The 22,431-nt window shown below is 40.0% G+C and overlaps 1 protein-coding gene across 12 annotated transcripts in view; it reads left to right on the top strand.

The window, feature by feature from the left end:
• RGS6 (regulator of G protein signaling 6) overlaps positions 1–22,431 on the top strand; it is a 467,079-nt gene that overhangs the window by 13,553 nt on the left and 431,095 nt on the right. For all 12 annotated transcript variants that reach the window (XM_036432407.2, XM_036432400.2, XM_036432418.2 and 9 more), the window contains exon 2: positions 14,462–14,565. In XM_036432407.2, the coding sequence (XP_036288300.1) occupies positions 14,482–14,565 (84 nt within the window). In that variant the 5' untranslated portion in view covers positions 14,462–14,481. The remainder of the gene's footprint in view (positions 1–14,461; positions 14,566–22,431) is intronic.

Raw genomic sequence — 22,431 nt, 5'->3', positions numbered from 1 at the left:
CCTGCCAGCCCGATTGCCCCCAACTGCCCTCCCCTGCTGGCCTGGTTGCCCCCAACTGCTCTCTCCTGCTGGCCTGATCTTGCCCCCAACTGCCCTCCTCTGATCTTGTGACAACATGGGTGAAGCCATCTTGTGATGACACGAGGGTGAGATGCCACCTAGGCTTTTATTAGTATAGATAAGTGATATCTTTTAAAAACGTAATTTTCCCAGTTATTGTGAATATGTACAATCAGTTTTTATATAGTGACCTTGTATCCAGTGATTTTACTTAACACACTTATTAATTCTAATAGCGCCATGTAGATTATTATGGACATTCCATGTATACAATCAAATTACTGGCAAAACAGTGTTTACTTTTTCCTATGCAATCATTATGTTTTTATTTAGGTTTTGTTTGTTTTTTTCGCCTGTTGCCTTGGCTAAGACCTCTAATACAATGCTGAATAGAAGTGGTCATAGTGGGTATCTTTGTCTCATTTCTAATCTCAGTGGGAAAGTTTTCAAAGTGTGACTATTAAATATTATGGTTGTTGTGTTTTATACTATCCTTTATCAGATTAAGCAGTTCTTTCACATTCAAAATTTGCTAAGAGTATTTTCATGCACACACATTGAAATTGACCAAATGGTTAAGGCAATAGTTGCATGGAGTGTCCAGCTCACCTCCTTTCTCCCCTCTGCCCTTACTCCCTCCCCCCACTCTGCCCTTACTCACTCCCAGTCCATGCAACAGAACAACCCTCCCCATATGTACTCATTACCTTGGGAGCTCTCTTTTTTAAAAATGTTATCAAGCTTTTCTAGTTCTTAAGGGTTGTTCTGTTGTAGGTTAGACCCTCATTGTAGGAAGCGGTACATTCTAATTGTATGATGTTTTGTCTTCTTCCCGGTAACAAAAACCCCCTCAGAAACCTATTCAAAAACCTGTTATTTCTTTGACCTGTATTGCTTCTGCCTGATGAGCTTTATGAATATATCTTTCTTTTGTTACATCTGCTGTCTCCAGCAGATGAAAAGCCTGCTATTGCTGCTCCAAGTGCAGGCATTATGAAGCACAGAAGAGATGCACCGATATTTAAATGCCTAGGTTGAGGGTAAAAAGAGACTGTTTTTGCCTGTTCTTAAAAAAAAAAAAAAAAAAAAAAAACCGAAGAAAGAAAATAACAAAACTCCAAGGAAACAAAACTGACATTCTTCTTTAAAGGAAGCCAAGAGGAGTGCCTTTCTTCTTGGATCCCCTGGGAACACGTCATCCTTTTTATCTTAGTCATCCCCGTCTTGTGTGTAAAAATTGGCAAAGCTCCTCTGTCACTCCTACGTCTTCTCTAGCAGTCACGCAATCTTTCATGTAAACCAAGAGGATAATAAAATGTTACTTCTGCAGTCCCCGGAGTCAGTAGTATTAGTAATATTCGTCAGTGTAATCTTAGCACCCATCCTTATAAAATGTAAGTTCTCTCATGTGAGAGGAGAGGCACTGAGGCTCTCAAGACCCAGATTCTAGTACTGGTTCTATTACTCACCAGCAAGATGACATTTAGAATATAACTCAGTTTCTCCAGGCCTTAGTTTCATCCTCTGAAAAAATTAAGTGATTGGACTTGTTCAGGGAACATAAAACATATATATTTTTAACCTATGATTTCATTTTCACAAAATCTTTTATGTAAAGGACCAAATAGTAAATATTTTGAGCTCTGCAGGCCATATGGTCTCTGTTGAAACTATATAACTCTGCTGTTGTAGCCTAAAAGCAGCCATAGACAGTAGACAAATGCGAGTTTATTTATCAAACTTCATGGACACAGAAATTTGATATTTATAGTTTTCATGTACTATTAAATACTTTCAACTTTTGTTGACAATTTAAAAATTGTAAAGACCATTCTTAGCTCATAGATTATACAAAAACAGACAACCAGTTAAGTTTGTACCCCAGGCCCGACTTTGCCAACCTTGAACTAGTTGATGGTCAAGGTTATTCTGGAACTCTGTGTTAGACATTGATTTTGTAGTCTGTTAAAGTATAGTATTTCTTCTTTTCCATGAACATTGCTCAAAAGAGTCTCACTTCTTTCTCTTAGGTTAATTAAGAATTAGACAATAGAAGACTGTATTTTTCCTTTGTTTATCTCCTCCTCGATGCTTGTTCTTTCTTTTTGTAGACCCAAGTTTCTGACCTATTTAATTTTCCTGTATCTGAAAAACTTCCTTTAGCATTTCTTGCAGGGCAAATTTGCTAGTGAACTTGCTCAGTTTTTCTTTGTTTGAGAAAGTTGTTATTTTTCCTTCACTTTTGAAGTATAATTTCACCTGATATAGAATTCTAGTTGTGTGGTGTTTTTCTATCAAAATTGTATTTCACTCTACTCTCCCATCTGTGTCGTTTCTGTTGAGAAGCCCTGTGTAAATGTTATACTTGTTCCTTTATATGTTAAGGTGTTTTTTTCTTTTGATTTCTTTCAAGATTTTCTCTCTCTCAGATTTTTTGCACTTTGAATATAATACGCTTAGGTGTAGTGGTTTTTGTTTGTGTTTTTCAACACTGTCTGGTGTTTTCTGATCTTCCTGGATTTGAGGTTTGGTGTATCTTATTAACTTTGGAAAGCTGTCAGGCATTACTCCTTTGAATATTTCTTTTACTTATTTTTCTTCTCCTCCTGGTGTTACAATTACACTTATGTCACATCTTTTGCTATTGAACCACAGATATGCTATTCTATTTTTAAAAAAATTCTTTTTCTTTCTCATTTGGTAAGTTTCTATGAATCTTCACTGAACTTCACTGATTCTTTCCTTGGCTATTTAGAGTCTACTAATGAGCATTCTTAATTTATTACAGTGTTTTTGACTTTTAGCATTTCTCTTTTTAAGGATGAAAAAATAATTCTGTCTCTGAGTTTAATTACCACCTACTTTTCCCATTATAAGTCTTAACATATGTAATCCCATTAAAAGTCTTAACATATGCTATTTTGGATTCCCTTTCAGATAATTTCAACATCTGTGTCTTATCTGAGTCTGGCTCTGATGACTGCTTAAAAGCCAAACACAATGTGTGAGATATTAGGAGCTGAGACAGCCTGGCCGTTAGAGGAGGGCTTTATTTCATTTGGCTAAGGGTTGGGCTGTTTAATGTTTGCTGTAGCTGTAGGTGCCAGAAGCATTGGTTTTTTGTTTTAGTCTCCTCCCTTGACTATAAGTTTCCTAAGTGCTCCTCGGAGAGTTTGTGTTTTAGAGGTCTTTTTGCTGTAACTCACTGTTAATATACTAGAGCCCATTGATGGGGTGGTAGGGTGAGGGGAGGAGAAATGTTCTCTAACCTTCTACTTAAGAAAAAATGTGGAACAACTTTTCGTTAGTAAGTGCAGCAACTCTTTCTCTGATGCAATGGGAGGGAAGACGACTTACAGAATGATTAAGGTGAGGGTGTCCCAAGATGCGAGACCTGCCCTCTGCTGGCTTCCATTTCTTCAGTGGAGTTTGAAGTGACCTCGTCAACTGAGACTGTAAGTTTGAACAAGCGGAAGTCATGAGGTAACCAATCCAGAAGAGGAGATCAAACTTGGTAGGAAAACGTTTTAGATCTGGTGAGGAGTATTAACTAAGTTATTTAAAGTTTGTGTTCATGAATTTAAAATGCCACTAAGTCAGCCTGGTTGTGTGATTTCCTCTTTACCCCTGCCTCACCCCATCCCAAAGTGTTCACCTGTTTGGATGTGATCTTGGATATTCAGATATTGTATGGATATTGTATGGTGGATACTCAGGTTCTCTCAATATTGGGGATTTGCCAGGAAATATGACACAGAAAGGGGGAGGGAAGGGAGTTGAGGATATTTGCAAGGGAGCGACTGAGTGATTATAATGATGGAGCTAGTGAGAGAAGAAAAAACTAAAGTTGTAGGTTGAATGTCTAAATAAGTTTGGAGGATGTTTGCAGTGAATGTAGAGTAGCTGAGCTGTAAAGAGGGAAGGTGGACAGAGTAGGTGATCTGAGTGGTCCAGGCACTGGAGATGATGAGGTTTAGCATGTGGCCGTGCAAGGCAGTGGCTGGGGAGAAGTCATGGAAGAAAAGATTCAGATGAGGAACTAAAAAGGATAGAGAAACCAGCTTGTCAATTAGGTCTTTGATTCTGATGTTACAGTCACCAAGGTTGACTAAAAGGTTGAGAACCAGAACCCAATCTTCAGGAAATGAAAGGGCATAAGAGGAGGGAGGGGTGACACAGAAGTGATGATGGGAAGGAGGAGGCATAGTCTGAGGATCTGAGTGTCACAAGAACAAGGATTTTGGTAGGAACATGGTAGGGACGTCATTTAAAACTGCAACGGACAACAAGGAGGATGCTTACCTTCCATCCTGGTCTTGATATATGGGGTGAGGACAAGGGGCTACAGGAGGAAGCCAGGTTTTCATTAAGTCACAGAAGATTAACGTTCAAAGAGAAGAGCTCAAAAGGCAGGAAGAATCAGTGGGGATTGGCAGCGTCTGAGGGTGTCCAGGACAGTGTGGAGTTCAGAGCCCCGGGAAGAGGAGACTCCTGGGTGGACCTGAGCTTCAAGTAGTGATGGTGTTAACAGGTTTGGGGGCACATCACTTGGCCAAGCACGTCCTGTTGTGTGAAGAACTTTCTACTCCCTCCTAGCTTAATTTTTAGGATTACTGTGTAATATAGGAAATGCAAAAATACTTTTCTTTATGAGAAGTTTCGAAAGATTAGTTTGTTTAGTCATGGAGCTGTGGCAACCCAGAGAGGGTTGTATTTATATATAGGTCTTTTAAAAAATCTTTGTTGTTGAAAGTATTACATATGTCCCTATTCTCCCCCATTGACCTCTCCCATATATATATATATATATATATATATATATATATATATATATATATATATATATATGTTTCCCCCTGTATATATGTCTTAAGATGAGATTGAAATGGGCAAGTCAACTTCTCTGAGACACAAGGAAGTAGACAGAGGAAACTACAAGGTAGATAAGGACCTACTGTATATTGATTGTACTATGTGCAGTAGTATCTAGTACTAAGTACTTTATATATAATACTAGAGGCCCAGTGCACAAAATTCGTGCATGGGGTGTGTGTATGTGTGTGTCCCTCCAGCCTGCATCATCTCCAATCTGGGACATTCCTCTCACAATCCAGAATTGCTGACTTCCAACTGCTCACCTGCCTGGCCTCCTGATTGCCCCTAACTACTTCTGCCTGCCAGCCTGATCACCCCCTAACCACTACTCTGCCAGCCTGTTTGCCCGTAACTGCCCTCTCCTGCTGGTCTGGTCACCCACAACTGCCCTCCCCCACAAGAATCTTGTGGTTGCCATCTTGTATTCACATGGGGCATGATCTTTGACCACATGGGGGCAGCTATTGTGTGTTGGAGTGATGGTCAATCTGCATATTACTCTTTTATTAGACAGGACAGAGGCCTGGTGCATGGGTGGGGGCCAGCTGATTTGCCCTAAAGGGTGTCCTGGATCAGGGTGGGGATTCCCTCTGGGTGTGGGGTGGCCTGGGTGAGGGGCCTGTGGTGGTTTGCAGGCAGGCCACGCCCCCTGGCAATCCAAGCAGAGGCCCTTGTATCTGGGGTTTATTTATTTTCTACAATTGAAATTTTGTAGCCTGGAGCAGAGCCAAGCCTTCTGCTCGCTCCGTGGTGGTAGCCATTTCTGTTGGGACTTATGTATCTTCTATTATTGAAACTTTATAGCCTTAAGTGGAGGCCTGGGCCTGCCAGGGTGTGCAGAAAGCTTGGGTTCCTCCATTGCTAGGGAAACCCAAGCCTCCCTCCTGTTCTCTGTGGCCTTAGCCATCTTGGTTGGGTTTATTTGCATATTCACTCCTAATTGGCTTGTGGGTGTAGTGGAGTTATGATTAATTTGCATATCACTCTTTTATTATATAGGACATAGGTGCTAAGTGTTTTTAAAAAAATGTATTTTATTTATTTTTTACAGAGAGGAAGGGAGAGAGATAGTTAAAAAGAGAAACATTGATCAGCTGCCTCCTGTACACCCTCCACTGGGGATGTGCCCACAACCAAGGTACATGCCCTTGACCAGAATTGAACCTGGGACTTTTCAGTCCACAGGCTGATGCTCTATTCACTGAGCCAAACTGGTTTCGGCAGGTGCTAATGTTTTATATTTGGGTATATACTTAAATTTAATATAAATTCACACAATTTTGTTTTAAATACTCTATATAGCTGATTTCACTGGATATCAAGACTGACCATTGCAAGTCTGTGGGTATTGAAGTCAGCGCTGAGTTTGAATTTTAGTTTTCTGGCTGACAAGCTGTGTTACTTTGGGTGAGTTACTCAATTTTCTCACCTGTAGAGTAGGAGTAACACCCACTTGTTACAGTTGCCATGAAGCTCTGCCTGAGTGATTCTGAGCAGCCAGACTGAGGACCATGGAAGCAGGGTGATTAGTGTTGCATTTTCTGGATGAGGACACCAAGTCTCAGAGAGGCTAAAGAAGCATAGCAGTAAGTTACTTGTGCACACAGCACTGAAGTGGCAAGGCCAGGATTGAGAGCCAGTTCTTCCATCCCATACCCCTGGATTTATCTATTAGAGTGAGTTTTTGCCTGAATACAAGGGAAGTTAAAGGAGCCCAACTTCGCATGACTGTGACATGGGAAGGGATGGAGGGATCAGGTGAAGAGAAGGCAGGCTCCATGGAATCTAGGTCAATGGTTCCAAAGCTTGCCTGTGCTGCCAAATCACCCAGGGAATATTTAAATCCTAAATCTCTAGGGACCACCCTAGACCAGTGGTCAGCAAACTCATTAGTCCACAGAGCCAGATATCAACATTGAAATTTCTTTTGAGAGCCAAAAACTGACTTCTGTGCATGGGCCACAAAGTTTCAATTGCACTGTATGTGTCTGCCTACACGTGATATTTTGTGGAAGAGCCACACTCAAAAGGCCAAAGAGCCGCATGTGGCCCACGAGCCGCAGTTTGCTGACCACTGCCCTAGACCAACCAAATTAGAGTTCTAAAACAGCCCTAGTTGGGAAATTCAGTTGGTTAGAGCATTGTTCTGATACACCAAGGTTGCAGGTTTAATTTCCAATCAGGGCACATTCAAAAAGCAACTAATGAATGCATAATGAATTGCTGTTTCTCTTTCTCATCAATTATTATTATTAATAATGATCTATATATTAATATATAAAAGCCTAAGTGACTGTTAAGACCAAAGGACCTGAACAATCAAAATACTGGTTGACCAGTCACTATAATGCACACTGACCACCAGAGGGCAGATGCTCAACACAGGAGTTGCCCTCTGGTGGTCAGTGCACTCCCACAGCCAATCTCCTGTGGCTGACCAACCTCCCACGGTCCCTTCCCATGGCTGGTTCCTCCCCTTGGCCAGCATCCTCTCACAGTCCCTCCACCTGGGTGGCAGGCCCTGGTTTGGCCCGACCCTGATCGGGATTGGGTGAGATGGTTCTGATCGGCCCTGATCACTGGCCAGGCCTAGTGACCCACTTGCGCACGAATTTCCTACCACTGGGCCTCTAGTAATAATAAAAGACTTTCTGGAGCATGGGAACCAGGAGCATGTGTCTTTAGAATCTCCCCCAGGTGATTTTGAGTCTGCTAGTCAGGTTCAGGTCCTTGATCAGCTTTTGGGAACCACGGAATTCTAACTGAAGGCCTGAGTGATTAAGCAATTATATCTCAGTAAAATACTGGGTACCTAGCATTGCGATCAAAATTGTCCCCTGGGCATTGAGTTCTGTCTCCTTGTTTTTGGATCTTTAGCGATTACCTGCCACAGACACTCGATCTGTCATTTATCACCTGAGTCTGGAGCATATAGGAAATGCCAGGTTGGCAGACTCTGCTATAGCAGGAAGAGTTATTTGTTCTTTATACCTATTTTCTTCCTTTCTTCCCCTTGAGGTTTCTGCCCACTCAGTCAGATTAGAACTATATAAACAAGCTTATATTACTGAGATAGTACACGTCTTATAAATTTTTTTTTTTCCTGAAGAGCATAACATTGCCTTTGTCTGAGAAAAATCCATTGGGTTTTAATGGCCCGAGGCAAACAATATGAATTTGATAAAACATGGAGGACAGGCAATAACATCAACAGGACACTTAGATGGCAGCATAAATGTTCAGACTATATTACAGTCAGCATATGATGACCTCTCCTACAAGACATTTTCCTGCATAGAGTTGTGAGGACTGGGCACTAAGAGTGGTAGGAGTGACATCTTAAGGTTTTCAGCTGTATGTGACAATGATTTTTGTGGCATTGTGGTGTAATTGTAGAGTTCCACCCCAGCTTCCTCTCCTATGCACCCAGGCAGAATATGTGAGGATCGGGGAAGGGATTCTTTAGTCATTCTGGTGCAGGTGGCCTGGGGATTTCATTTGGCCAAATACTGGCACAGAACAAGACTGATAGTCAGTTGCTATCTTCGTTTTTTGTTTGTTTGTTTGGTTTTTGCTAAGAAGTTTGCATGACTTATTCTCCAAAAACAATCCTGCAGAGTAGAAGGTTCTCATCTTCCAGGTGAAGAGCTGGAAGCTGAGGATGGGGATTCAATTGCCCAAGGCCCACAGCAGCCTTGGTGTGGCCAGAGCTGAGGTGCAGGTCATGGTCTGACTGTAACACCCATTCCTTTTCCACATCCTTGGGTCTTGCCTACCTGCTCTGAACGGCATTGTTATCTGCTGGGCCCTAAGCTTAGCTTGCTCCAGAGAAGCTGCCATTACAAAGGAAAACAGCTGGCATTTGCCATAACTAAGAGCTACAAATGCAATATAGATTTGGAGTAAATTGCAGTCCCAACTTTCACAATATGTGCTAATCAGCGCTTGAATCAGAGATGCTCAATTGTTCTCTTATTCAAAGGGGATCTCCTCACTGTACTTCCCACTCTCCCACATGTCTTTCATGGATTCCAAAAGTGGGTTCCTGAGTTCAGGGCTGATCCCTATCCATATACCCTGGGGAGAGTCATGTGTGATTCCATACATAGGGCTTTGTTGAGAAAGAGCCCTCTCTGTTGGGCAGTTTTAATGGCTTGCCATCTAGGTGAGTGTTCCCGAAGAAGTTCACTGCATCTTGGCAGAGTCTTATCAGTTCCATTATTCATTCAAAAATATTTGAGTACCAGCTCTGTGCCAGGCCCTGTTCTAGATGCCAGGGATACAGGGTGAGCCCCATCAACAGATACTCCACTCACTAGAACTGGCTTTCTCATAGAGGAGATCTCTGATAAACAAGGAAACAAAGTCATGACTCCAGACAGGTGGGAATCCCTGTTATTTCACTCTCCACATTTGGCTGTTCTCCCACGTAATCTCCTTGAGATCAGATCATCTTCATGTGTTCTTTTTCTTCTTGAGCGTCTATACTTCTGGGTCTTTAGATGTGCATGCCTGTGTCATCACCTAGGTTCCGTTGTCCTCTTCTGCCTTCCCTAGACTCCCGTTCACCCTGCTCTCATATCAGTGGCCACATCCTCCAGCTCGTTATAACTGAACACCCACACATTACAATGTCCTGCTTTTGTGGACATGTCTGTCACCCCTGCTGGACTCTGAACACTTTAATGAGAGCACCTGTGTCTGATTTATCTTTCTATCTCTAGGACCTCCCACCAAGCCTTGGGATTGGATGCTCAGCATTTGCTCCAAGGATAAATGTTGTGTTGTGGCACCTAGAGGTGGGTGGTGGTATTACAGGAATTGCTTCAGGGGGAGGCATGCTAAGGCTGGGAAGGAAAGCTTACTCCCACTTCTGTGATTGGCATGAGCACTCACGAATGGAGGAGTTGGGTTAGCATATAGGCAGTGGTGATGGAAGAGAGGTAGCGTGGAACATTCTGGTGAGTCTTTGAAGGAAATTTAGAAATTGGAAGTTCTGAGTTCTAGGTCAGAACTGGAGGGAATACTAAGAATGCTGGGTTTTATAGTCAATGTCCAGTTGGGATGCAGAGAAGCCATGGCTTAACCTGATTCCAACAGCTAGTTAGTTGCAGACTAGGTGGAGGAACCAGGGCTCCCAGTTCAGAAGGCTTCCCACTATGCCGGGACAGGTTTGTGACAGATAAGAAAACTAAGGCACAGAGAGGTAAAGTAACTTGCCTCAGGTCACACAGCTAGTGAATGGTAGAGCCTGGACCCAGACGTAGATCAGTCTGATGACATAGGCCAGCTTGTAGCCACAAAACTATCTTGTCTCTTCTTGGAGAGTCTATTGAAATGTAGTCATGTTTTCAGAAAAACATATTCTTCAAAAATTAAAACCAAAGTCCCTGAATTATTTATTTTGTGTATATACATGTAGTATATGTAAATAACATAAAGAAGTTTTGTTTTCCTCTACCACTAAATTTAAAATATTCCTATTCTATTGTACTTCATTTAAAAGTAAATATTTTATACTATATTGTAATGAGTGAGAATCTGTTCCTTTAATTTCATGAACACCAGCTTTATAGTCAATGAATTTAATCAGAACATCCTTACCTAATGTGTTTCCCCGAAAATAAGACATCCTCCAAAAATAAGACTTCTGAGTGAAATATAAGGCATCCCCCGAAAATAAGGCCCCCCTAGGCTAAACCTGAGAGATTTGGTCCACTGATTCTGAAAGAAATGGAGTCACAAGAAATTTACCAGGAAATTCAGGATTTGGATTGTTATGATGATGTTCCAGAAGATGATGACATGATTGTCATTGAATAAATGAGTAAATTCTTGATACTGTAGGATTCACAGTTTGTCTGGTTTGTGTTGACAACTACCGTACTACCATACTGTATACAGGTAATAAATTTCCTTAATTTTCATTTAACAATAAATGTGTACCGTATTCTTCGTCATGGAAAAATAAGACATCCCCTGAAAATAAGACCTAGCGCATCTTTGGGAGCAAAAATTAATATAAGACACTGTCTTATTTTCGGGGAAACAGGGTAGTGACTGGTAGAGCCTGGACCCAGACGTAGATCAGTCTGATGACATAGGCCAGCTTGTAGCCACAAAACTATCTTGTCTCTTCTTGGAGAGTCTATTGAAATGTAGTCATGTTTTCAGAAAAACATATTCTTCAAATACTAAAACCAAAGTCCCTGAATTATTTATTTTGTGTATATACATGCAGTATATGTAAATAACATGAAGAAGTTTTGTTTTCCTCTACCACTACATTTAAAATACTCCTATTCCATTGTACTTCATTTAAAAATAAATATTTTATACCATATTGTAATGAGTGAGAATCTGTTCCTTTAATTTCATGAACACCAGCTTTATAGTCAATGAATTTAATCAGAACATCCTTACCTATACAGGTTTTGCGCTTAGCTCTCTCTAACAACTGTTGACATAGGGACCAGAATGTATTTTAGAATTTATATTTTATACCAGTAGACAAAGAAAAGGTAAATGACTAGCTTGAGTTTCAAAATGAGTTGATGGAAGAATCAAAATGGAAACCTTTCTATTACATACCAGACTCACTGGAATTACTAACTCCATTCACTCAGCAGCTCAGATCCTGGGGCATCAGCCTGCTTCTGTTGGGGGGCAGGGAGGAGAGTCAGGGAAAAGCAAAGGGAGGACTGGCATGATTATTTCTAGGTCATTTCCAACCTTACTGTTATAACACAGTTTCTGAGGTGGAAGATAATATACTCATTAAAGTGAAAGTGTTCATTTTAAAATAAAGCAATAAGAGCCCCGAATGGCTCTGTTGCATAGACAAATGAGCATACATAAATGGACTCAAAATTTGTTTTTCATGCTCAGTCATATTCTGCATTAAGACAAATAATTAGTTATTTATAAATAAGCAGTGTGTTCATTTAACTTTCAAAGCCCTGATTAGCATAATAATCAGTGTTTCCATGTAGTACTATATTCATAGAAATACTGATATTGCAATGGATAGGGATAATAGAATGATGCTCTTGATCTCTTCATGTAATCTAGCTTTTAAAACGCATCCTAATTCATAAATGATGAAGAAAGCAATCAACATTATTCAAATGGGATATCTTGGGTAATTAAATTCTTAGCATAAATTACAAATTTCTATCTCTTCCCCGTTTTTTGCCCAAATTAATTTTTATTGAATGACTTTTAGTACCAACTTCTTTTATAATAAAATGTTTCCTGAGGTGTTTTTTTTTTCTTTTTAAATTGTAATGGCCTTTTCTGTCGAGTATGGTATTTATAAAAGTTCCTTTGATGAAAAGCTTATGGATTTTGTGCAAATAACCCAGGCCGGCTCTTATATCAGAGATAACATTTGTATAGGACTTTTATGGCTTTATAGGACACTTTTATACTCATTTATTTGACCCTTAGCTGTGAGTAGTCGGTGGAAGTTACATTTTACTGATGAGAGCAACGTAGAGGAAGGTGCCTTGGCTTGGTTCTAGCTACACAGGAGATGTTACACATGTACATTTTAAAAGAAAATTAACAAAGGAACCCAACACCCAACAGGTTATTGGACTTGCTTGAGGTCACCCAGCAAATACAAAGTCATGTCAAGAACTGAACTTGCTTCTTTACTCAAAAAGTCCCTATATTGTCCTTGTCTCATTGCTATCTTCTCAGATGTTTTAAAAGGTCAAATTAAAAACATTCATTTTTCTTAATTGAGGTGAAATTCACAAATGCACGAGTTCTTATTTTAAACCGTAATAGCCTCTCTCCTGTCATCACTGCCTTTTTCACAGCACATTTCCTGTATTCATAACAATGCTCATAAAATTAACCGTTTTAGAGCATACATCTCAGAGGCACTTAGAACATTCACAGTGTTCTACAGACATCAGCTCTATCTAGTTGAAAACTGTTTTGATCATCTCCAAAGGAGACCCCATTTCCGTTAAGCAGTCACCCCAATCTCTCCTGTCTACAATTGCTGGTATCTACCTATCTGCTTTCTGTCTCTATAGATTTCTCTATTATATATACTTTGTGTGAATGGAATGCTACACTATGTCATTGTCTTAGTCCATTCAGGCTGCTGTAATAGAATGCCATTGACTGGATAGCTGATAAACAACAGAAATTTACTTCTCACAGTTCTAAAGAATGGAAAGTCCAAGATCAAGACTTGGGGGTAGATTTGGTGTCTTGTGAGGGCCTGTTTCCTGGTTCATAAGAGAGCTCTCTGGAACCTTTATTATCAGAGCACTAATCACTTTCCAAAGGTCCTACCTCCTAATACTATTACATTGGGATTAGGATTTCAACACGTGAATTTTGGGGGGACAAAAAACCTTCAGTCAATTGCAGTGACCTTTTGTATCTAGCTCCTTTCATTTAGCATAATGCTTTCAAGATTAATCTGTGTTGTAGCATGTGTCAGTGCTTTATTACTTTTAATGGCTGAATTATATTCCATTGTAGGAGTAGGCCATATTTCGTTCATTCATCAGTTGATGGACATAGAGCTATTTCCACATTTTGACAATAGTGCTGCTATGAGTTTTCATGTTTGAGTGTTTGTTTGAATACCTGTTTTCAGTTCTTAGGAGTAGAATTGTCAGGTTATATGCAATTCTATATTTAATTTCTGAGGAACCACCAAATGTTTTCCAATTCCTATCAATAATGTACAAGGGTACCAATTTACCCATGTCCTTTTCAATGATTGCTATTTGAAGTTTTGTTTTTATTATTGTAACCTTCCAGTGGGTATGAAGCAGTATCTCCTTGTGGTTTTGATTTGCATTTCCCAGATAAAATTTTCATATTTTAATGCATAGAATTAATCATAGAATGAGTTTGCAAAAAAAAAATCAACATCAAAGTGATTGGTTTCATTCATCTTCAGGAGATTACTTAAGGCTGGCATATGATTACCCCTCAGGTGTAAAGTTCTGGGCTGAAAAATAAAGAATATGTTGCTTTGGAATTAGAAAGATGTACCGTATTTTTCGGACCATAAGATGCACTTTTTTCCCCCCAGAAGTGTGGGGGAAAAGTCCCTGCGTCTTATGGTCCAAATATAGCCTACACATATACTTTAAAAAAAAAAGTTTTTTTACTTGCCCGGCTCTGTGTGGTCTCTGTGTGCTTGCCCGGCTCTAAAATGGTTCTAAATGCTGCTGTTTACTTCACAGGGTTGATTACATGTGTTTATGACTGTGATGTTGGGTTTTAATGCACATAAAATATTTTAGGACACTATTTGTTTCAGAATCTTTTTTTCTTCATTTCCCTTCTCTAAAAACTGGTGCGTCTTATGGTCCGGTGCGTCTTATGGTCCGAAAAATACGGTATGTGGACAATACGTCCACAATCATATAATTTCTTACATCATGCTTTGTTTTCATGCCACCTGCCCAAAGACATAGTTATTTGCATTGCAAAGCTCTCTTTATATAATTCTTGCATATCTTAATGACCTGCTAATTTATTTTTGCAGAGTGAGTGAAGACATCCAGGATGGCTCAGGGATCCGGGGAGCCAAGAGCAGTGACAACTGCTGACCCAGAGGACAGTTCTCCAAACATGATAGTCTACCGCAAAGTAAGGCATCTGGTTAAATGCTGTGATGCTGGCTGTGTTGTGTGTGTGTTTGTGTTCTGTGTAGGGTTGACTGATGATTGACAGCTCGACAAATGTTTTCTGCCTGAACTGCCTCGACTGATAAATGAATATTGTTTTCTTCTCATATCTGATTCTCCAATTCTGAAATTTAAGGCAGTTAGATTTTGTCATACTTGGTATTGAATACTTGGGAAAATATTATGTGATTTTGTTTTCTTTAAACTCAAAGATCACCTGTGTAATACAGATGGAGACATATTCCCCTTTGATTTAAAACCCTTACCGTAACATTGATTACATGAATGTTCTTCGAACTGATAGTACGTATAAGAACCGGGCTAGGTGCTATGGGAAACACTGAGGTAATATATATTAGATGTTTACAATTGGTGAGAGATATACAAGAAACTGTAATAGAGTCTACCCACTCATTTCCAAAAGAGAATTTCAAGTAGATTTTTATATAATTGCAGCAGAGGCGTAGATCACTTCCAGCCTCAGAGGTCAGGGTTGGTTGGGAAGAATGGTCTTTGAACTCAATTTTAAAGGATGGGTGATATTGCTTATTTGGCAAGAAGGTCATTCCAGATGGTAAGGCAAAGAACTGGAGAAGGGAACAGCCACCAGAATCAGTTAGCTTGGGCATAGGATGAATTACTAGACGTAAACGGAGGTGCGATTTTGGGAAGACAGGCTGGATGGAGCCAGGTTTTTAGCATGTGGAATCATAAGCAATTTAATTGTGGAAAACTTGTGGGCTGGGAGTTGTAAAGTCAGCATCTGTTTGGAATTATGAGTCTTGTCCCCATGTGGCAAATGCATTGTTATGAGGGTAGATTGCAGGCTCCCGGAGGGATATTTCTGTGCCTGTGAGAAAGGTAAGGAGGACACTAATCTAGCAGGGGACATGCCCTTCAGAATTGAGCAGGACTGAGCAGAGGGTTTACAGAGTCAGAATTAAAAATGACTTGGAAATGAAATGAATATGGAATCAGGAGGTGAATAGTGAATCAGAGATGACTGGGTTTTTTGACCTTGGGTTATAGAAAGACATTGATGTTACCAATTCAAATAGAGACAGTTGAAAGGATAAGTTTTAAAGGAAGGAAATATAGCACATACCTTTTATTTGTGTGCATACTGAATTTGAGGAAATAACTGCTTCTTATATGCCTTTTTAATGCTTGTTTGTGACAATGTAACCTAACTGTATTACATTCTAAGAAAAACAAGTTAATGTTCATTTATTTCACTAAATGTTTGACTTGTCTGCTGGGTTCTGTGTATCCTGCAAGACTCTGTGTTCAATCTCTGGTCATCATATGGGCAGTGTTGAACTAGATATTTCTGGATGATCAGTATGGTGAATTTTTCTCTTTTCAGAGTAAAAATAGAACTCTAAAACTGCTCCTGCTTCCAGTCTCAAATTCCTTAATTCTTTGCTTTGCAAGAGACTGCTTTGATGACCCGTTTCTAAGAGACATGCTTATTAAGTTGTGGTAAAGAAAAAAATAGTTTAACTGGGCTAGCCAATTAGAGAGCCATACAGAATAATGGACATATTTTTTATTTGTCATTACCTTCTTAATCCCCAAACAGAGAGACCCTATGCCAGGCTTGCAGGAACATGGGGTTTTGAGTCAGACCTCTATTAAAGTTGCAACTTCTTCACTTTTTAGAGGTGTGACCTTGAGTCACTTTTGTCATTTCTGTGAGCTTCAGCTTCTTCATTTTTAAAAAGAAGAAAGATAACTTGGGAGGAAGGCTGGTACCTAGTGGGGTTACTGTGAAGATTCACTTAAACAGAGTAAATAAGGTGTCTGATATTCTGCTTGGCCTGGAGGTTGTCCATAATGAATGCTTCTTTTTCTTTTAGCTTTAGGTCTTTTTAGAGAGAGAGTCACACTGGAGAGGAAATAATTTATAAAATGTGTAAATGTCGATGCTGTTAATAAATTGACCAATGTACATTCATACAGTGAGTTGCTTTTTTGAGACACAAGAAAACATTACAAATATATTTAGTTTATTTAGGAGATTGCAAATCCATGGACTATTAAAGGTTAATAAGAGATGTAAAGACCATCCCTTTCAAACACTTTTGCCCCGGAATGTTTGCTGTTACGTGAAGGGAGAATGTTCTACAAGTTTGTGGGAACTTAATTTTAACTTTTTATGCAGTAGTAGGGGACTCTTTTTTTTTTCTAAATTTAGAAACAAAGTTGTTAATTGCTGTAGTTCTTTAAAGAAATGACCACTAGTCATTAATTTTCTACCTTGGAAATATACCTTGCTTCCTCATGACACACTCGTGGGTGGGAGGTATGTATGTGTTCATGTTATTTGATATATTAGTTAATTGCTGTAAAGGGGATGTGAGACCTGTTCAATCTGTGAGAAAGAAGATACACTTATTGCCAGTGTGGGTCCAGGATCTGGAATCATTTAAACCTAGTTAAGTTAAGCTATGGTTGTGTTGGGAACATGGGCTATTCATCTAGATCTCTTACTCTCAGTGCTGTAGACTGTTGGCTATGGCCAACACTTGCCTGCTGCTGGACATTCTCTTCAAGGTGTAGCTAAAGATTGATCCCTGAAACCAAGGTCAAGTCAAACATTTACTATGGACATCCTCTGTGTAACCACCTATTTGAGGTTGTAGCTATAAAACCGGACCTTCACGTAAAGGTCTACAGCAAAAATTTACACTTAAAAAACTGTGCAAACGGTGCTTTCATTTTGTTTTCTCTCCCTTGTTTGTTGTCTCTTCCTCTTGTCAGACATTTCCAGTGTGAAATTTTTGCTTGGATTGTGTTGTGTTGATTCAGATGCTGACATTTAAAAAGCCAAGTCTAGAGAAATGGAGCTTTTGGGTAAACTTCCGCGTATTAAGCAGGATGATTATGTCCATGATTTTGCTGTGACTTTTAAATGCCATTTGGGATGGTGACCTTCTGACACATGAGTAATGATGGGTGGGTTCCTTAGGCTCACACATTTCAGAATACTCTTCATTTTCTTTTCATGTTTTCTATGTCATTAACCATAAGAAGTTGTACTTTTGCAAAGCATGATTTATATATTGACTTAAACAGACTTTCTAATTTAGTTTTTCATCCTTCATATTCACTTTTTGGATTAAAGGTGTGTATGAAAAATGTATTGGTGCCATTAAAAATCTATTTAAAAGGAAACCTTAATTATTCATTAAGCCGCCTGGACCTGTTAACCTTTTTTATATTCCCGGGTCCAAAAGATCCCAGGTCATTGAATTGCTCAACCTGGCTTTATATTAGATCATTTATAAAAATTATAAAAATGCTGATCCTTAAAAGAATCCCCCCCTCCAAAGATAGGTCTGAGTTGGATCCTAGGAATCTGAGTTTTAAAATGTTGTAGCTATCTCAAAAAGTTAAAAAAATGAAACTGCCTTATGACTCAGCGATTCCACTTCTGGGAATATATCTGAAGAAACTAAAAGCACTAATTCAAAAGAGTATATTCACCCTATGTTCATTGCAGAGTTATTTATAATATCCAAAATTTGAAAAAAGCCCAAGTGCCCCTCAGTAGATGAGTGGATAAAAAAGCTGTGGTACATTTATACTATGGAATACTATGCAGTAGTAAAAAACAAAGATCTCTTACCCTTTGAAACAGCATGGAGTGACCTGGAGAGTATTATTCTAAGTAAAGTAAGCCAGTCAGAGAAAGATAAGTATCATATGATTTCATTTACAATTGAAATCTAATGAATAAAATAAACTGCTGAACAAAATAGATCCAGAGTCATAGAAGCATGGTACAGACTGACAAGTCTCAGAGGGAAAGAAAGGTGTGAAAGAGTTTAACCAAAGGATTTATGGAATGAATATATGCATAGCCCATGGACAAAGACAATAGTGCAGTGAAGGCCTGGGAGTGAGGTGGGGTAGACAGGTGTAGGAGGTAATGGTGGGGAGAAGGGGACATCTGTAATACTTTCAATAACAGAAATAAATTTAAAAATAATTTTAAAAAAGGAAGAAAAATGTAATAATTTAACATTCAATAGTTAAAGTCTCTTCTTGGTGATGCCATGTTTGGTTTACTAATAACATTTCAGGTATTTGTTCAGTTATCCTTCTGCAGTACCGATTGAATGGTGGAGAGCAGCAATGTTCAACCAGCAGCATGGGCTATTGTCAGTAATATATCGTGTCACAAATGACTTGGGAGGTTCACAGGAAGAAGAAAAAGCCAGTGTTCTTGTGTATGGAAGGGGTTGTTAAATAGCATGCCACTGCTAGCTTCTGGTTATTAACTCGTCGTCTTCTAGAATCTGAGTCTCCCCTTAATGTTGTGTTGCTCTGATATCCCAAGGTCACTTTCACTAATGATCTAGGACCCTTGAAGTCCTGGACAGAGGTTGGGTTAGGCATAATTCCAGAAAGTAAATGTAGCACTATTTTAGTTACAAAGGCAGCAGTATGCACTCTAGCCTGGAAGAAGCAGGGATGGGGAGAAAGCTGGGAATGGGGCATTAATCTGGAATTCATAAAAGGCACTTGTAGAGGCCAGCACAAGCAAGTCAGGGAACCTGCAGACCCTGCTGACCAAGGCAGGATGAAAATGAGAAACTCATGAGCAAATCTAAATTGAGTGTCATTTGTCAGCCAGACACTGTTAGATGCTAGGAATGCAAGACGGGGCTATTCCCTGAAGGAACCCATAGGCCAGTGGGGCAGAGATGGGTACTTAGACCATTGAAGTATTTGTAAAAACCAGAACTGTAAAGTTCTGGGAGGAGACAGAAGGGTGATGAAGTCCATATCAGGAGAGAGAATGGTGATGTCATGGAAGACATCCAGAGGGTTTAGCACCTGCTTTAATTCTTGAAATATGATGAGAATTAACCTGGCAGAGAAGGGGAGAAGAACTGAAGGAGGCAGGAGGACCAGCACATGGAGAGGGACAGAGCTGCGATGTGGTATGCTGAGTTCTGGAAGCTTCAAGTGGCTTTTTACATGGGGCTGGGTTTCTGTGATGAAGGGATGAGAAATAGCTCTGGATGGGCAGCTTAGGGTCAGATCATGAAAACCTTGTACATCAGGCAAAGAGTTTGGATATTGTACAGGTATTTTCCCTCCATGCCTCTACACCCGTGCTCAGCCCCTCTATGTGCTGCTTGCATGTGGACATGTACCGGGCTTCTGCGACCTCTGACTTTCTGTTGAATTTGGCCAGTAGAAGACTGGGGCGAGATGGGAAGAGGAAAAAGCAAAGTTGGGGTATTTCTCAACCCTGGTTCTCTCTCCACAAGGTCTTGCACTGGCTGTGTCCCTTGACTGAAGGTCATTGCTCCTCTCAAGGTAGACTGCTCTCCTCTTCTGGGTCCCCATACCCTTTTTCTCTACTCATCCTCATGGTCCTCTGGGTGGTTCCAGTTTGTATTAGTAATCTGTTGGCAACAATTTACCCCCCTCCCCACAATGGCTTGCAGACATTTATATGTCCTGGTTTCTGTGGGGTAGTAATCCTAGTTCACATTATGTGGGTCCTCTGGTTCAAGGTCTCTCACAAGGCCACCGTCACGATGTGGGCTGAGATTGCAGATTCATCGGAAGCCTCAGTTGGGAAAAAGGTCCAATTCCAAGCTCCCTCATGTGGTTACTGGGTGGATTCAGTTCCTTGAGTGCCGTTGGAAGGATCACCTTGGTTTCTCACTGGCTGTTGGCCAAAGCCTACTCACAGTTCCTTGCCACATGTGCCTCTCCCTAGGGCAGCTCATGTGTGGCAGCTTATTTCACCAAAATGAGCCAGAGAGAGGAGGCAGGGGTGGGGATTGGTACTGGGAGTCTCACTATTTCATAACCTAATGTTGGACATAGTGTCTTGTCCCTTTGTTAGGATCAAGCCACTAGGTCCATCCCCAGGGGAGGGGTTTATGTAAGGGAACGAGGACAGGAGGTAGAGCTCTCTGTGGGCCCCTCTAGAAGCCGGGTGCCACACAGTTCTACTTCCTCAGGTCAGAGCCTCCTGAGCATTCCCCTGTGGCTCTCCTGTACCTTTTGGATGGAAGATCCTTTATATTTGGTCCTTATTGAAATAAACCTTCCTTGAATTGTCCTATATTATGTGTGCCATCTGTTTACTGATAAGGCTGTGACTCATATAGGTTTTATTCCAGAAGCAAGAAAAAACCATTGAGACCTTGTTTTTTTTCATTAGGAAATTCTCCAGGAAAGGGTTTGAAGCAGGAGATGGAGAATGGGAATATGGAGGGACCGTGTAAGGAAAATGATAGGATTGTAGGCAGAAGGATTAGTTTAGCAATTTTCTAGGAATTCAGGTAAGGAAAAAATGACGTCCAAACCAGAGGCAGTGGTAATGGAGGAGCGATGTGTTGGAGAGATGGTTGTGTAACAGAAAACTGGAGAACCAAGCAATGCCTAGAGAGATGGAGTTACATTTATTATTATTATTACGCGTGGGCCTAGTGGAAAATGTCTCTCAAACTCTGGATGAAGTCACATAGGAAGTTTCTGGTATTTATATGTTTTTTCCTTCTTTGTCTTCCAAATAAGGATTTTTTCTGGTTCCCTTTGCAAATTCTTAAAGGGCCTTTTGTGCTGAGGCTTTGAGACCTCAACCAAAAGCTTGGCCTGGTGCCAGCACTGATAACTTCATCTAGGGAAGGTGTAGGGCTTCTCTGGAACAGGGAGTCTTATTTCCTTATTATTTAAGCAAGCAAGCATTTACAGAAGCCAAAACAGCAGGATTAACATTTTAAACAGCAGTTTTTATATGAGATGGGTGCCTCAGTTGGAAGGAAGGATCAATAGGACTTGGTTACAGATAAGACTTAGAGAGGATCTGAAGTTAAGAAGGGACAAAGAAGGCTCTTTTTACTAGGTTACTCCTGGGAACTGTTAAAGGTCTCTTGGGACCAACAAAATTTTCAACCAAACACTAACTGAAGAACTGGATGGCCTGCCCCTCTCGGCCTTATATGTAGGTAAATTAAGATTTTCATGGGAAAATTGTGTACCTGGACCAGGATACCTAGGTATTTATTGGGGCCGTGCCATTGGTTCACTTTTGGCCGTGCACAGGTTGTTTCTCTGTTTAGTCCAGTTCTATCATTTGCAAAGTGAGAGGTTAGCCAGGCCGGGTGGTCCCAAAAATATTTCAGTTCTAACATTTTAGGTCTTCCATTACCTAAAATAAAGAAATGAACATTTTTATTATCTATTTATTCTTTCATAGTCTCCTTTGCTTGTTTTCTGCCTTTATAATTTTCTTTAAATAATTAACCCTAGCAAAACTTTCAAAATAGGTAACTCAGTATGTTTCAAACAAGTGTATTTTGGTCTTGAACATTTAGGATTTTCTTTCATCCTCTTTTTATAAGTATTAAATAAAACTCTCAAGGTTGTACTTTAGAGAGTGTTCTGGGTAACAAATTTAATTGTTCAATCTGCATTTTCAGATTCCTTTTATTAATTACTATTTTGAAGGTTTGTTTTTTTTTTTTGGAAAAAAGTGTTCTGTATTTCTTTTCCCCAAGGATTAGGCTTGCCAAAGGGAAAATCTCCCTTTCTGTTATCTTGGTTGGCAGGAGACAAAAGAACAGGCAAGACCAATGAGTAGCAGTGTCCACAGACAACAGGGATGCTATTTGTAGTGTGGGGAATATACCACCGTGTGGTTTTATGATGTGTTAACACGAGTATAACTTTCTAATTTAAAAAAGGCTTAAGGTTTTATTTCATTTTTTTCATTTAATTTCCGAGTCTAAGATTTTGCATTTTAGCAGACAGTTTATTAGCCTAGCTATTGACACTCCTGTGTACTTACACTATG

Source organism: Pipistrellus kuhlii, unplaced genomic scaffold, assembly GCF_014108245.1.
Source record: "Pipistrellus kuhlii isolate mPipKuh1 unplaced genomic scaffold, mPipKuh1.p scaffold_m20_p_1, whole genome shotgun sequence".
In the NCBI taxonomy this organism is placed as follows: Eukaryota; Metazoa; Chordata; class Mammalia; order Chiroptera; family Vespertilionidae; genus Pipistrellus; species Pipistrellus kuhlii.
The sequence above is the reverse complement of the archived record's forward strand: the minus strand, read 5'-3'. Positions and strand labels throughout refer to the sequence as shown.